At 46.1% G+C, this 17,660-nt stretch overlaps 1 protein-coding gene across 3 annotated transcripts in view; it reads right to left on the bottom strand.

Annotated features, from left to right (window-relative positions):
• OCRL (OCRL inositol polyphosphate-5-phosphatase) overlaps nucleotides 1-17,660 on the bottom strand; it is a 1,330,750-nt gene that overhangs the window by 90,795 nt on the left and 1,222,295 nt on the right. For all 3 annotated transcript variants that reach the window (XM_069612980.1, XM_069612981.1, XM_069612979.1), the window contains one exon: nucleotides 3,771-3,882. In XM_069612980.1, the coding sequence (XP_069469081.1) occupies nucleotides 3,771-3,882 (112 nt within the window). The remainder of the gene's footprint in view (nucleotides 1-3,770; nucleotides 3,883-17,660) is intronic.

A 17,660-nucleotide genomic window follows, 5' to 3' on the forward strand; every position in this document is an offset into this window, starting at 1 on the left:
GAATTTCCAAAACAAACCGAAACCTCCAGAGGGAACGACCTTGGGAGGGGCCTGGGGGGGGGGGGGGGGGAGTGCTGTCATGATGCCTACCCCCGGAGCACCAGGCCAGGCCCAGCACCCCCGGGAGCAGGCATCATGCCCCCGGGTAAAAGCCCAGCGGCCCCTTATGGGGGCTCTTTGGACTCTGTCCTGGCGCCGTTGGCGCCAGGCTCATGTTGGACATCAGTCCTGGCGCCATAGGCGCCAGGCTCATAAAGGAAGGTGTTTTGTGCACTTACCTGATGCAGACCATGCTGCAAGATTCAGGCCTCCCTGAGACCTGAAAGGGACTATTTTTTCATTGGGACTATTTTGCCACTCGGGCGTGGCCAGGGAAGGATACTTACCTGGAACTACTTTGGGGGCTATTTAAGCCACGCCCAGACAGTAGCTCACACTTCGCGTTGTTCTGCATCCAAGCAGCTGAACGCTCACCGTGTCTGCTCCTGCATCTGGTCTCCAGCCACGCCGCCTCGATCGATCCTGGAACACCTGTAAGGAAAGAAGAGAAGAGAAAGGTGAAAACCAAGAATTTTATCAAACTTCTTACCTGCATCCGGAACCTTCACGCCAGCGTTCCTGAGAAAAGACTTTCATTTAAAAGCACCGCGTTGCTCGCTGCAGCGCCGCGCTTCACTCACCTGTCCTCGGGAGTTCTTTTGGCTCCACCGCGACTGTCTGCACCGGTCGCCACATCTCTGCGCCTAGGGGAGACCAGAAGAGACAAAAGGTGAGCAGAAGGAACATATGAGGAAAGCCTAATTTTCTGCCATAACACTTACCGGTCTTCTGTTGGTGGATCATTCCTCATTTCGGGTCGGCGCCGCTTCGTTGGCAGGTACCGCACCCCGGCCCCTATGGGGAAAGGACAAAAGACATTACTGGAGGAATATAAAGACATTAAGAGGGATCGCCCCCATCGCTAACTCACCTGAGTTTACCATCGGCAATTCAATCCCTCAACGCATCGCCTTCACTCTGCACCTGAAATAAAGGACAGATCACAGGTTAGGAAGGCAACAGAAAAGGAGGCTCTACACTTGAACTTTTGTAATCTTCATACTTACGGCGTTCCGCTCGGAAAGTCAAGTGGATTTTGCCAGCGCCATTCTGAAAACCAGTGAAGTAACTGGACAAACACGCGCCCCTGCACCAGAAGCAGGATGGAGAGTTCATCCTTTCAAACCATAAGGTGAGCTTCAACTGGGTATTTCGGAGGAAGTTAGAGAAGAACGAAGGGGGGAATGGGGGAGCAAGCACACTATTCTGCAGACTGTTAATCCCCTTTCTCATCTGCAGAAGGATATTCCTACGGGCCAGACAAGCAAGATTTGTTCAGTCGGTGTTCCGAGTTCTGCGCATCACGCTCGAAGAGGCCACAGCAACCCAGACTAGATCAGCGCCTCCGTGGGAGTCAGGTGAGCGTTACAGACACCACCTTTGTGGCAACCCCTCCTTTTGACCAAGTTGTGGTTGTCGACGAGGTAGTCGAAGGAGTCGTCAACGGGGTGGTAGCAAGAGCCTTCATCGACATGATTGTGTCCGTTGAAGACGAAGATGTTTGGCCGGTTGAGCGGCCGGTGGTGTCGTCAAGGGGGGCAGTGAAGGGCCACCTTTGGATCTCTCCTTCGTTGCCTTGTCCACCAATGGTAAGCAGAGTTTTGAAGCAGCCAAGGACTTTCTCTTGGAGGGAGCGCCCCTCGCTGGTAGGCTTGTTGTAGAAGTGGTTGGAGATGGCAACCTTGTCCTTACGGAGCTGGGAACCGCACCAGCTGAGAACCCAGTGGGATCAACGACGTGCAGCCTTTCCTTTTTTTAGACCCACAAAAGACCTCAACCTCTTTTCTGAGGGAGTTTGTTTGCGGGACCGGCCTGTACTGGGGAAAGCATGACCCTGCCGGGAGCAGAGTCCGAGGCCTTGCCCAATTTGAGCCACACCGCCAGCCTGCTGTAGCGATACTTCTTTACCATTTTTGTAAATTCCCAGCAGACCTTGCATCCCTCCTCATCACGGTCCGGATGCAGGTAATACAGACATTTATGATGTTGATCTTCAACGCATACGTTCCTTAAACCACATTTTGCACAGAGTTTGAAGAGGCATCTCTTCTCCTCAGTCATGGTGGAAAGGTGTGAAGTAGGCCCAAGCCTGGACCTTCTGGAAACTCAATGACAGATCTGCGATGTAGTATGATCTTTGCCGACAGCGGGTTGCCGAGGCTGGTAGTCTACCTCGGATCGAACGATTAGACAAAAATCGGTCAAAAATGTTTCTAAAATGTGTCAAAAACTTGAAAAATAGCTTGGAGACCACTAAGAGGACTCCTAACACTGAAGCGTGCAGTAAAAATCTGAAGATGACCACCAGGGGTGGAGCTTAGGGAGAGGACTGTCATTGGACGGGGGCAGTATGACCCGAAGGACAGTGATAGGTTTAGAAGAGAAATACAATTTTCAAGCTAAAGTGAAACCGTTTTTTTCTTTACAGAGGATTCCCAGCCTGACAACAGGGAATATTCATGAGCATGTGAATCCATGCCAGACCCCATGCTGGAGAAAGTATCCACCACTGTCTGCACAAATACCTATTTAAATATATGGGGCCTCATTATAAGTCAGGCGGTAAGGGGTTAACGGCGCCGGTAAAGGTGCCGGCGCCATCAACCCTGTACTGCCTGATTACGAGGTCCCCTCATGGGACCTGCTCTGCACGAACTCGGAATGGCCCGGTAATTCCCCATTCTGGGAATCCGGACCCGATTTTAGCAGCAGCCAAGCCGCCAATAACGGCATGGCTACAGCCAAAGTCGTAATGACGGCCATAGTGTCTGAGAAATGTTGGTTTAACAATAAGTTGTCTTCACAGAAAGTCTCCAATATTTCTTACACAAAGCAATGCACAAATTGCTTCCAATTTAACCCAAGCCATTGCTTTTACATCATTATACTGCAAAGGTATTATATTAAGCGAGAACTAAATGTTGAAATAACAAAACTTAATGGGATGTTATCTTGACAAAATGTAGACACTTGACTTCAAAGAAGATAAGTATTCTATAAAACATTATCGGAACAACAGATTTTTCACTGCCTTATTTCACCTGTAATTTCCTTCATGTGTTTTGCTGACCTCCTCCCTTCTTACCTAATTATTTATTTTCGCTACCTGCAAACTGTCTGTCTGACATTCTTTAGATAAATATATGATCTTCATTCAGATGCATTGGTGAATTTGAATTGTTCCAAATAATGAAACATTTAGTAAGATAGATCACCTGAAGACCTTACAGGGGTCTGCAACTTCAGCTCTGCAAATGTTTTGGAATACAACTACCCTGTGCCATTCACCATGCTGGCTAAGGCTAATAGAAGTTGTAGTGCAAAACATCTGGCGAGCCAGAGGTTGAAGACCGCTGACTTAAGGCAGGTATGTGAGATATGCAGATAATGATTAGAATAGCTAAATTAAAAAAAGAATTTTAATGGGAAATTCTTTTTTTACTTCTTTTTTGGGAATGGCTGAGCAATAATGTTGACTTAAATGTCTTAAATAGGTATCATTGAAGAGAACAAATGGTTGCGAGGGTCACTCCTGGGAAAGTGATCAGTGAGAATAAAAGACATAGGAAGAAGACTGCAGTTGGCATCTTAACTAATGATCAGGGAGAACATGGAAAATACAGATCTATGACACAACAAAGTGGGGAACAGAAGTCGGAGTGTGTCCTCACCTATCATGTTGGCGTTGACGTTGTTGTCATCTGTGTATTTCAGCAGCTCCCGCAAGAAAGCCATCAAATACCTGAAAACATTTCTATGGGAACGTGGCAGTTGAGAAATCACCTGCATAGACACAAAGTAAGAAGAGTGACATTTTCTACTAATTTACAATCTCATGCATATGAAATGATAGGATGACCCCACGACACGCATGTGAAACTTTAACAAGAGTTTATTAAGAAATGTCAACAAAGACCCTCAGCACAGAAAGCTTCCTCCCAGCTCCTTCTCCAACTGCTGTGCTGAAAACCTAGATCTAAACAGAACAAATACATTCCATATGGAGTGTTTGCTTCCTCAGACGCCACGAAACAAGAATACATTATAACACATCTCCCTTCGTTTATCCACTCAAACCTCTCTTCACGACCGCAATATGATTTGTATTCCATACCTGACCCCCACTCACCCTGTCAGCCCCCTTCAGAACCGCCATCACCTGCACAGGGTCCGAATACAACATGTCACCTTTCTTTCTCACCACTCCTTTCGTTATCCTCGCCCAATCACCACATTCCACGCTCATATTCTCTCTCATTACCCATACCTCCTTATCCTTCTTTAGCTTTCTTCTCAACTCTTACACGACGCAATCCAATTCTCTCGCTCCCCCAAGCCATGGAGGATTTACTTCCATGTTCCCCTTCCAACCTCTCATTAATCCGAACAGGCTTACCCCTGTGACAGCATGGGGCAACATCCTCAATGCATATAACCTCTCCTGAATGGCAACCTTCCCGCCTGTCCCACATGTTCCTACCATGCAAACTGAGTCCATAATACATCTATTCACCCTTTCAACCATCCCATTACCTTCCGGGTGTTACAACACAGATATTTTATGCTTTATCCCACATCTTTTCACATACTCCATAAAATATCAACCAATGAACTGAGTTCAATTATCCATTAGAATACTTCCCGGCACACCTTCTCTTGCAAACACATCCTGGATAAATTCTAGAATACTCTCTCCACTGACATCATGAATAATCTTGTATTCCGTCCATCTTGTTAACAAGTTCACTAGAACTACGACATATTTACTATGTCCACCCCCCAAATTCACCGGACCTAGAATATCAATGGCAAGATCATCTCAAACATTCTTTGGAATGCCAACCTCAACCACGGTTGTTCCTTAGCAACCTTACCCTTACCAACTCTTGTACACTCTCTACAGTCAACCAGCCTCCTTTCAATGTCCCTATCAAAACCTGGCTACCAATATTCACTCCTCATGATCCCGTTTGTCCGTGACATTCCCACATGTTCAGCGTGAGCTATGTCCACTATCTTCTCTCTAATCAATGCCGGGACCATGCCTTGTTCCCATCGAAACAAAACACCCTCAACCACACTTTCGCAATATGGCCTTCTTCACTGTTGCAATTTCACTCTTCTTGGGCCATACAGTGTCCACATATCCTTTGATCCGTGGCAACACCATCACTACCCATGGCATCTAACCATTCCTCTTTGCTCACAATACCCTCATGGCTTACAAAGACCATTTCTGACTCATCAATAGTGCTCCCATCCTCCATGTGACTACCCATCCTTGATAAACAATCTGCCATTATATTCTCTTTGACCGGGATAACTATGTATGTCCTTGCATCCTAGTTACCAAAATCACCACACGTCTAGATACTCTATCTAGACCTTTGTATTCGAAAATACATGTGAAAAGTTTGTGGTCTGTCCTTATGATAAATGCAGTCCCCCACACAAAATTCTCACATTTCTGCACGGCCCAGTGGCATGTCAATGCTTCCTTTTCCAAAACGGAATAATCCTTTCTGCACCCCCTCAAAGCTCTCAAGGCATGGGCAATGATCTCTTCTTCATCACCATTCCCTACTTGCGATAAGACTGCTCCAATGTAACCATCACTTGCATCCACTCTAATTATACTCCTCCTATTGGTATTAAAGCTCTTTAAGGATTTCGCTAGGTCAATTTCCTCTTTTATCCTGGCAAACTCATTCTCACATTGTCCATCCCAGATAAACTCCACTCCTTTCCTCAGCAGTTTCCTCACCTCACACACCTTATCCACTAATTTTTTTACAACTTTTTGGTTGTACTCAATCATCCCTAAAAAAGAAAGTAGCTCTCACTTTGATGCTGGCCTTTCCACACTTATTGATGGTACCATGTTCTTTTTTGGTCTCACCCCATCCGCGGCCAATTCATGTCCTAAGTATTCTACCTTGCTCTCCATGAACATTTATTTGTCTTCCCTCAGAATCACACCTCTCTTTTCCAACTTCAACACCTGTTCCAAATTTCTGTCATGATCACTTTCCATCTCTCCACATACTAATATGTCATCCTGGAAATAAAACACACCTCTCATTCCTCTAAACAACTTATCCATAACCTTCTGGAAAACTGATGATGCTGATACTAAGCCAAACTGCATTCTGCAAAACTGGAAGATTCCTTCATGTGCTATAAACACAGTCATCTTTCTACACCCCTCCTCCAGCTATATTTGACGGTATGCAGAGGCCATGTCTAACTTGGAAAACACTCTGCCACAACTGTTCATGGCCAACATCTCTCCCATATTAAGCAGCAGATGCCTATCCACCACCACACATTTATTTAGTTAACGAAGGTCCATGCATAACCTTAAGTCACCAGATGTTTTTTTTACAACCACCACCGGTGAAATCCATTGAACTCCCCTTTCAATAATACCAATTCTGAGCAATTTTTCAATTTCATTCTTCATTCCCTCTCTCAATACAATTGTTACCAGACGTAGATTGGCAGAGACAGGCACACTCCCTTTCTTTAGAATTATTTGGTGTCCCATGGCACTCACCTTTCTTAAATACATTTTTAAACTGCTCACTCATCGATGAACCCACAAGTAGCACTTGATCATCTGTTGGGATCCACTGTTATTTGCAATTTCTTTTGATCACGCCACCCCAACAACGTTGCTTCATTTTTAGTTACATAGACCTATCCTTGTGAGTCTCTTCCCTTGAATTCCAATTACGCATTGAAATACCCAAGAAGTTCAATCTTATCCTCATTGTACCCTCCTGGTATAATATCTGATTCCAACAAATTTCTCACATCTCCTCCTACTTCTTGTTCAAATACACACCTGGGAATAAGTGATATTTTGGAACCAGAATCATCCATCACTGACACTTCCTTGTCATTTACACACATACTGCGGCATATGGGCGCTCACATTCCTCCTCATTCACACCCTGAACCACATTTACTGTAATATTCTCAACAGAAGCATTTCCTTCCTAATCAGTGGATCCTCCCTGAGCTTCCTCTTCAGTGACATATTCAACTTTTCTTTGGCCAAATTGGTATTTCTTGCAACAGTTCGCAAAATGTCCTCTTCTCGTGCATTTGGCACATATATCTCGACGCCCAGGGCATGACATCGAGGCTGCAAAATGCGAGTTGCTGGCAGAGCGAAAACACAGCTGCTCCTCCTTCCTTTCTTTTTCATGCAGTTATTTCTGTTGTCACTTGGTCCATTGATAAACTTCTCAATTCCTTTTTTTGTTTTGTTTTCGATCAGCGACATTCAGCACCTCCACCTTCGTCCCACATTTTTCCTTTTCGGAAAATTTCGCAGCACACGCCATTGAGTATTCATACACGGGTGGCAATGTCCAACATCTCATCCAATGACGGCTCGTCCTTCAACCATAGTTCTTTCCTGATTTTGTTGCTTTTGCAGTGGATTATGAACGGATCATGAATATGTTCATCGAAAGACTCTCTGAATTTGCATGACAACGCTAAATGGCAAAGAGCTGCAACATATTCCTCTATGCTCTCTCCGTGTTCTTGGATTCGCATCTCAAAGTTGTATCCCTCCAGAATGGTACTGATCTTGGGGTTGAAGTGTAGATCTAATTTTAGTAAGGCTAAGTCAAATTCACTTGCGCTGTTTCCCCTACCATCACCATCCAGTGGGGGTAAAGTATCTTATATGCGTTGTCCTTCATATCTGAAAAAATGCATTAGCAGTGACAATTTTCTATCAATTGAGTACAAACTCCCACACGCCATGAATACTGGAGGTCCAGGTATGCCTGGCATAGCCATTTTACAGTATTTATTAAGGTTGTTGCACCTCCCCCTCTTTTCTTTAAAAACTTGGTGGTATCTCACAGGGTTGCAACGCTAGCGTTTCTCCTTTTTAAATGCTTTGGGCCATTTAAGCAGCGCACATCAGCCTTCTCTGTGCCACTGTGTCATTATTGTCCTCCTGATAGTTGAAATGACACTTGTGCAAACGCATCGACGTACCAAAGTGCAGTTTAGGCATCGTTTAATGCTAATAGTTCTTGCGCATGCCTTACTGTTCCATCAAGCATGCACAGTCTTCTATGACGCGCAGGCCAGACACCTTTCCTGACATCTGTGCCTTGTGCGTGAACAGCACTTTTCACCCTTAACTCTATGGTGCTGCTTTTTTGGTGGTTGCAGCGAGCCTTACATGATATTTCTTGACACGGCTGCTTCGTCCGAGCTGGGTCGGCTTGTCAGGAGCTTATCCAATTCAATGCCAAGGCGAGGGGGAGCAGAGATATTTCACAAACACTGCCGTGGGCGTTGCTGAGGGTCTGCCTTCCTCCTTATGGTACATAGCTCTTCGTCGCCATTGATAGGATGACTCCAAGACACGCATGTGAAACTTTAACAAGAGTTTATTGAGAAATGTCAACAAAGGCCCCCAGCACAGCAACCTTCCTCCCAGCTCCTTCTCCAACTGCTGTGCTGAGAATCTAGAACCAAACAGAACAAATACATTCCATATGGAGCGTTTGCTTCCTCCCACTCCACCTAACAAGAATACATTATAACATACAAATAACAAATTACTTGTCTTTGGAAATTCTCTTTCTGATGGATTAATATTTCATCCAACAGATTCCTAATTTTAGAACTATCATCCAGGCACATGTCAGACTTCAGAAATGATTTCATCCACCAGAGGGCAACCTGCAGATCTGCTTGCTGTCGTTGGTGAAATGACCATCGTGGGAGGCATCTATGGAGCTGAATGCGCACCATGAACTCCCAGAATACTTCAAACTCATGAATGAGGAACTGCAGAATTGCTAAATGTGATTAGCTTGAGGGGTAGGTGGGAGGCAATGAGGAATCTGTGAAAGTATTAATCATTGAGAAACAACATTACTGAAGGTAAGTAGTTTTTCTTCCAATGGATTCCATATGCTCAGGAATTACATCCTAGAAACCCTTTCAAAGCAGTAAAGAACCTGGGGGAGTGAGGAAAGAGGATACACTTCACCCATACCTGGAAAGTCTTGGGAAACACACAACTAAGTGGGCGTCCTGACCTATTAGGATGTCACTATGTGCAGGGTGTGATGTTGAGCGTGGCATTCAGTGCATACAATGAAGGACCATACAAAATGTAAGATGGTGGTTATGATGAAATCTTGCACATGTGCCGTGCGATTTGGGTTTAATATAACACTTTGGAGAAAGTGAGATGTCAAGGCGTATCAGTGATTGGGGAAAGACATTTATGGGATATATTTCCCTGAGATGGAGGATATTGAATTGCATCAAGAGCCGCATCACATGTCGGGGGAGATAACAAATGCCCATGTAAAGGTCTATACCTGCGAGTGTTCAGTGCATGGTGTGACCCATTATTGATTTCAGGTAGGGATTTTAAAATATTTTAGTTTTTTGGACACTCCTTGGCTCCTTTCACTTAGGATATGATATACCAGCAGTAGTTGTGTGCAACAGTGTATGATCCTTAACAAGATATTTCTTTCTCTTCTCCCATTCCTGCACAGACTCATGTTACCCATACTTCTATCTTGCTTTTTGCCTTATGCAGAAACCTATTCCCCTTTTTATAAAGGAAATGAGGAGAACCTTCCCAAACAACAATGCTGCTTCAGGTTACTCCTAGCCAGCTGAATCTTTCCATGCCCCCCAGTGCTATACTAATTATTCCATCTCATTTATTTTTATGAGTGTGACCGCTTATGAATGTCAGTAGATGATTCCAGGGGATGCATTGATCTTTCTAATCTCGACTCACATGACAGCAGACCGTGAATTTGCCCATTTTATAGCATTTAATTGTCTTTAATAAAGAAACTTGGCACTCATGGTGTTCTCTCTTTGCAACTTAACAGGTGATGCCTCGGCATCTCACGTTCACTTTTCTCCGAGGACTTGTAACCAGTTTCGGCTGCTTCAGCCTTTGACACCAGGCCAGACGGCGCTCCTCGGTCTGTCTTCAAGTTTCAGCTACTTCTTTGCTGCGACACATACACAGCTATTAATCCTTCTTTCTCTGAAGGTTTTAATTTACAAAAATTGTGACATTGAATATCTACATTCTATATAATGGCAGCACTACCTGCAATCTACTCACTACGTATAGCCAGCCTTCTGATTACTTAGTCTACATGCGTTGGTGCAGTTGTACACTTATAAAGCGGCTTGCATTTTCTGCAGAGCTCTTCACACGTGCAATCTTCATTCCGCATATGAAATGAGAAAAGAGATGGATGAGAATACCCCAGCCACCAACATCATGAAGATCAAAATATTGACAAACAACCTACCGGTCACTCACCTGACTGCGCCCAATAAATCATCTCCCAAAGACAAATCCAGCAAGTCCACCACCCTCATCTCGACACCCATGTCCACACAGCTATTAGGAGATCTCATCAATGCCAGATCACTCCCAGCCCATGTTCTTGACATCATCACCACTAACAACCTCGACTTCCTAGCAATCGCAGAAACCTGGCAACATCCAGCAGCTGGCCCAGCCCTCTCCCTAGTGATACGGGAGAGATACACCATTCTCAGGAAAGAAAGAGTCCTCAAAAGGAGGCGAAATAGCCCTGATAACCAAAAACAACCTCCCGTTCAGAACTATACCCAACACTGAGATCAACTCATGCAAACTACTGTCATTCAAGATCTCACTCTCGCCCAACTCCACCATTACATACATCTCATACACCATCCATCAGGTCCTCTGCAAACATTTGAAGTGGATATCACACAACTCCTCTCCACTAACACTAAGCTATCGTCAAAAATCATAATCATGGGAGATTTCAATCTCAGCGTTAACGACCCTGCCGACGCCCAAGCGTTGATAATTGCAAGCACGCTGGTAGCACAAGGCTTTACCAGTGAATAGTCAACCCAACACACAAAAAAGGTTGCACCCTCGACTGGCTGGCGGACTCCAACTGCTCTACTAACATCATAGCCAACATCCCATGCCCTGGGTCAGACCATAATCCCATACTATTTACCATCAATGACACTCCCTTACAGCATATCCTCACTCAACACACCCAGTCAACCCCCTCCAGAAATCCCAGCAACATCACCCCAGATAACATACTCCCTCTCATCTCAGCATTAACCTCAGACACACCACCCTTGCTCAACCCTATTGAAATGGTCACTCTTTACAACAAGAGCTGTTTTGGGGCCATAAATAAAATTGGCACACTGGGCATCCACAAACCCAAACCCACAGCCCACCTAAACTCCTGGTATACCCCTAGTCTCTACACTCCAAGACAAAATTAACACAAAATAAACAAGCTACTGTCGCCCATTCATACCTGCGATCCGCAACCTACTCCTCCCACATCGCTGCCCAGATCTGAATTCGCCCCGGTAACCATCTCAAACACCATCAAACCCATTATCGGTTTAAAACCCTCCAAATGACAAGGTGACATCTGCCCAGCATCACTCATCAAAGAGTCTGCCGCAGAACTAGCCCCATTTATCACGACCCTGATTAACAACTCATTCGCTTCAAACGACGTACAAAAAAATCTCAGAGGCATGGGTCCTCCCCCTCATCAAAAAAACAACACTTGGCCCACATGCTCCAACAAACTACAGACCTATCACCACGTACCCTTCCTTCTTAAAATACTGGATAGGATAGACTACGTACAAATACAAACATTCCTGGAAACACAATCTCCTTGACCTCAGACAATAGGGCTTCCGCCCGGGCCATGATACTGAAATTGCCCTGCTGGACCTAAAAATCCAAATGGATGACATAAAAGACAAACGCAGTATGGCTGCACTCCTCTCTCTAGATCTCTCAGCAGGCTTTGATTTGGTTAACCATAAGATACTGTGCAAACACCTGGCCGCAGATGCCAATTTTTCAGACAACGCCACAAAATAGATTGTATGCTTCTCATCCAACCGCACCTTGAGGGTATTCTCAACCACAGCAGCTGCTTCCCCTGCCGCAGTCACTTGCCCCCAAGGCTCATGCGTCTCCCCCACCCTCTAATGTCTTTACCAAACCTTTGACCCACTAGACAAACTGGGTATCACCTATACCAACTAGATGGATGACACCCAAATACTCCTTTCCCATTACAGGCAATCATAACCTAGACACCAATGCCATAAACGAAATACACCTAACCATTCAAGCACAATGAGCTATGCCAGAACGACGATAAAACCGAGATACTCCTCATTGGGAACCACTCTCAGATCAATAACCTCTCCAACGACAACAAATCCTTCGGCGTTGCCGGCGACACTTTTGTCACGTCCATGGAGGTAAAAATTCTAGGTGTGTACCTGGACTCAAAACTCTCCCTGACCAGACCATTGCATCGGCAGCACCCCAAACAGCCAAAATCATCACTGCCAGCAGACCTTTCTTGACCACGGACAATTGCATCACCCTCGCAAGAGCACTAATCCTGTTGAGAAATGATTACCGCAACTCTCCCTTTGCAGGCTCCAACTCCATGAACATTAAAAAACTACAAATCATTCAAAATAATGCTACCAGAGCAGCCCTGAACATCCCCAAAAAGGACCACATCTACGAAGCAAGACGCAAAAGTCATTGGCTCCCAATCCGAGAGCGTTTAACATTTAAAATCCTTTCCCTTACTTCCAAATGCCTGTCCAAGAGTGCCCGATATATCTTTCGAGCCAATTCTGCACAGTCCAGTCTATCAGACGTATCCGAGCAGCCTACTCCTTCTGCCTAGACATCCCCCTCTTCAAGCGCCAAAAAGCAGGAGGTAGTAGTAGCTTCCCAGTGATTGCAACTAAACTGTGGAATTCCATACCAACAGCTCTCAGATCAGAGCCCTCCCTGTGGTCCTTTTGGAAAGAGCTTAAAACACGGCTCTTTAATCAAGTGTAAGACCCGCTCCCACCCCCCACCCTGTGGCCATGCATCCTGTGATTTTCACCACTCCCGCTAACTGCACTGGCACTAGGCACCCGTTGTATGAAATCTGTTAACTGAAACTATGTACTACTGATGTGTAACTTGAATGTATTCTAAGATAACTACTGCAACCACTAAGTTTAAGTAAACCAGCGCCTAGATGCCTCCGGGCTATGCACGGTTAACAAATGTCAAAATAAAGGAAAGTTTAATCGATTCTTTATTTCGTCATCGGTTTCTTTGTGGATTATACATCCTCTCCTTCAGAACCTCTTCTCAGTGCGTCACGCTTACTTCTTGTGATGTCACTAATCTTCTTTCATTCATTTTTATATTCCTTCGGGGATCTCCTCCAGGAGATAGTCGGTTTTCCGGGGATACATCATATAGGATACCTTGTCTCAAAGGCTTTTCGTGTAATAGGCACCATTACTGGCTTTGTGCATGTCACAATCCCAGGCTTACAACATACAGGTAGCAGGGGGGCAGAACTTCCGATAGAGGCATCCAGCTGCTCCTCTACATTCCCCCCTCTGGCTGGTCCATCAACCACACCATCATCAATCTTCACATCTAGACATCCACTTTTGAAGAAGTGCTTCTTTGGGGTCCAAATCTTCACCACTCCCTTCAATGATACAGCTGATTTCGTGTGTTCATCAACACTCTATGCAGTGGTTGGGCCCCAGGCAGAGAGCATTGGGGTCCGAAGCCAGGAACGAGTGATCCCAAGTTGTGCAACTCATGAAGCCTCCTGGATGGAGGAAAGGGGACTGAACGTATGAGTACAAGCTTTCAGAAATAAACGTATTGCATAAAGCGGATATCAGCACACCATTTTAGAAAAAAGCGTTCCTCCACAATCGCATTTCTCAAGCCATTAACAAAGCCTCAGAGAGGTTTTAAAGTACTGCAATGAGCTAAGAACTCCTACTCAATGTTGCTTGCCTAGCAACATATCCTCTAGCTACTTCTAGGCATTCTGGATATTTTTTCCAAGACAACGCAAATAATTCTCCAACAGCATTGCATATCATTCCAGATCTGATCGACCACCCAGTTCAGCTCTGTCCTGCAACAGCATGCTCAGATTTATCAAGCCTAATCTGCCAAAGACCTCATTAGAACACTTGAATGAAATGAACCCATCATTAAAACAGACTCGCCCCTACCCACTTACCACCATCAAGGAGAATATTACTACCTTGGCTTCATCACTAGAAGCATTTATCAACAGTTTCCACGCCCGCAGTGAAATCCCATACAGTCAAAAGAAGGCCCCCATTGTTCCTCTGCTAAAAAGCCTTCCACAAAACCCAACGTGCTGGAAAACACCTGTCTGAACATGAATAACCCCTTCATTGGTAAACCTCTGGAGAAAACAGTTTCACAACTCTGCTTTTTAATTAAATGAAGTGATTTTGACAACTTTGGAAGAATACTGCTTAGCAGTAATTTTTCTGTTTGTCATATCAGCAGCTTTCAACACAATCTACTACAAAGCCCTTCTGCAGAGACCTCAGCACGTTTCTGCATCCAGGGCACTGCTGTGAAATGGATCACTTCCTTCCTATAGAATAGACTTACAGCTAGCAGGTCGAGCTTGTTCTACTCAGAGCCGTTCATTACCAGACATGGGGCCTCATCTGGAATACTTCTGGGATACTGCCAGCGGAACTAGCGTTACTGCTACTCGGACCAGCGCTAATAGCTCCGGATCATGAGGAGCGGTACAGCGGTAAGTTCCCATTCCCCATTGGGTCCATTGGACCCAATGTAGTTGGGGGTGCTATTACTGCAGGAAGTAATTGCCTCGGCAGTTAAAGTGCAGAAAACAGCCTAAAACAGGTGGTAATGGGACATTTTTACCTCCAGAAAAAAGCTGGAGGTAAAACTCATGCTTATCACCCGACTCATGATTGGGCCGACTCTTAAATGTGGCAGTAGGTTTAAGTTAATTACCTGTAACTATTGTTCTCCAGCATGGGTATTGCATGGATTCACATGCTCATGAATATTCCCCGTTAGGCTGGGAATCCTCGGTAAAAGAAAAAAGAGTTTCACTTTCACTTTAAAACTGTAGTCCTCCTGAGAACCAATCACTGCCCCGGGGTCATACTGCCCCATCCAATGACAGTCCTCTATCTAAGCCCCGCCTCTGGCAGCCATCTTCAGATTTGGTAAGCATGTAAAGTGGCAGTATGACCAAGAAGAGCCGCAGAGGGGCAGGAGGGAGGCTTTGCATGTGAATTCATGCCAGACCCATGCTGGAGAACAATAGTTACAGGTAAGTAAGTTAAGCCTTCTTCAGCATGGGGTCTGGTATGGATTCACATGCTCACGAATAAAGAATACACAGCAGTACAACATTACACAACCACAGGAGGTGACAAGGCTCAACAGAAGCAATTAATTCTTACCCTGGAACAGACTCACCTCAAGCAAACAGGTTGCGTAGCACTTCTTGGACTACCCTGGACTACTCCCTGGAATCCCTGTCGACGCAGTAGAACTTTGTGAAGGTGGGTGTGGACCTCCACGTAGCAGCCCTGCAGATGTCTAGCAGGGGCACACCAGACAGGAATGCTGTTGTTGCAGCAATCGCTCTGGTGGAGTGGGCTCTCGGATGGCCTGGCAGCGGTCAGTTCGCTGACCGATGGCAGTGCATGATGCAGCCGAAGAACCATCTTCAAATGGAAATCTTGGACAAGGCCTTCCCATGGTTCACAGGACCAAAGTTCACAAACAATTGTGAAGACCTCTGAAAACTCTTTGTGAGCGTCACAACAATGTCCAGCGAGTGCAAGGCCCTCTGCGCCAGCGACAAAGGTTTTGGGAAGAAAACAGGTAACACCAAAGGCTCGTTCAGGTGGAATTCCGATAGAACAGTCAGCATGAAAGAGGGGTGCGTAAGCAGTACAACCCTTGATTCGTGGAAAGTCAGGTACGGTTGCTTGCATGATGGGGCCTGGATCTCGCCTATATGTCTAGCAGAGGGGATGGCCACAAGGAAAGTCGTCTTCCACGAGAGAAACTTGAGTGGGGCCTGATGCATAGGCTCGAAGGGGTCCCCCATGAGCCTCATCAGAACCACGTTGAGTTCCCACGGCGGGAAGGATCGGAAAAGACCTTTGTGAAACTCCTTGACAAGTCTCTGGGACCACAGAGAGGATCTCCCCGGGGACCTGGTGAAGCGGGAGATGGCCACCAGATGCACCTTGATGGATGCGTGAACCAGTCCAGCTTTTTCCAGGGACAGCAAGTATGGAAGGATCTGAGGAGCCATGCCCATCAGAGGGGTAATCTTCTGCAACTGGCACCACAAGCGAAACGCTTCCACTTATGGCCGTAGCACTTCAAGTCGACGACTTGGCGAGGACCTCCCTGCAGTCCGCTGGCAACTCATAACCTCCAAACTCTAAGGCTGCAGGAGCCAAGCCTTCAGGTTCAGCAATCCTGGGTCGCAATGAAGGATTGTGCCTCCCTCTCTGGTGAGCAGACCCAGAACCACCGGCAACTTGACTGGAGGCAACGCTGATAGGCTGAGAAGGTCCGTATACAAAATCTGCCTTGGCCACGCCGGGGGCGATGAGTATTATCTTGCATTGACTCTGTATGAGTGTGTTGATGACTCATATGAGAGTGAACCGAGGGAACTCGTGCAGAAACAGCCCTTCCCACGGGAAGGAGAACGCATCCCCCAAGCTCCTCGACTGGCGGAATCTGCTGGCAAACTTCTGGCATTTGGAGGTCGCCGAGTGGCATACAGATCGATCTGTGGTCTGCCACATTCGACGAACAGGCGGTCCACCTGGTCCTGGTGAAGTTCCCATCCCACTTGTGGCAGGAGTGCAGTTCCCTGCTGAGGGAGGCTGTAATGTTGTTATTAACGCCCGCCAGGTGGAGTGGGACGAGGAACATCCCCTGTCCAAGGGCCCAGTGCCACAGGTCCTGAGCTTCCTTGGAGAGAGCCGGGGGGGATTGAGTGCCCCCCTGCTTTCTGATGTAGGACATGGTGGTGGTGTTTTCTTTGAAGATCCTCACCACCTTGCCTTTCAAAGACGGTAGGAACAACTTGAGGGCCCAGAACACTGCCCGTAGCTCCAGGATGTTGATATGCAGATCGGAGCAACCGGGAGGCGGGAGCCAGCCATCACTAACTAAGGCCCACAACGAGGCCTTTGTCAGTCTTTTCCTCATTTCGCCTTTGCCTGAATGCGACGAACGACATGGGGGACATCACTGGAGGCTTGATCCTGCTTCCTGCAATCTTCTTTGTATACTGGGGTAAGCCCTTGCAAATACCACGATGCGCCCGTTGGCTTGAATTTACTTTTCACAGAATTAACTTTCAACCACCTAAATATTGAAAAGTAACATGTGTACAAGTTTGATGTCCCCACCGGAGGTGCAGTGTTTGGGATTCTGTGCTTATTCATGTTATTCCTGCCACTTTGAGAGCTTCATGCATTTGCCTTATGTTGTTTGTTGGCCTTCCCAACATGGCCGCACCATTCTCACCCTGCTCTGATGCTGCCTGGGCCTGGCTCGGCTCCCCCCTTCTCATTGGTTGCTATTTGGCCCTTGAGCCAAT

Source organism: Ambystoma mexicanum, chromosome 5p (assembly GCF_040938575.1).
Source record: "Ambystoma mexicanum isolate Mex_15411 chromosome 5p, UKY_AmexF1_1, whole genome shotgun sequence".
NCBI lineage: Eukaryota > Metazoa > Chordata > Amphibia > Caudata > Ambystomatidae > Ambystoma > Ambystoma mexicanum.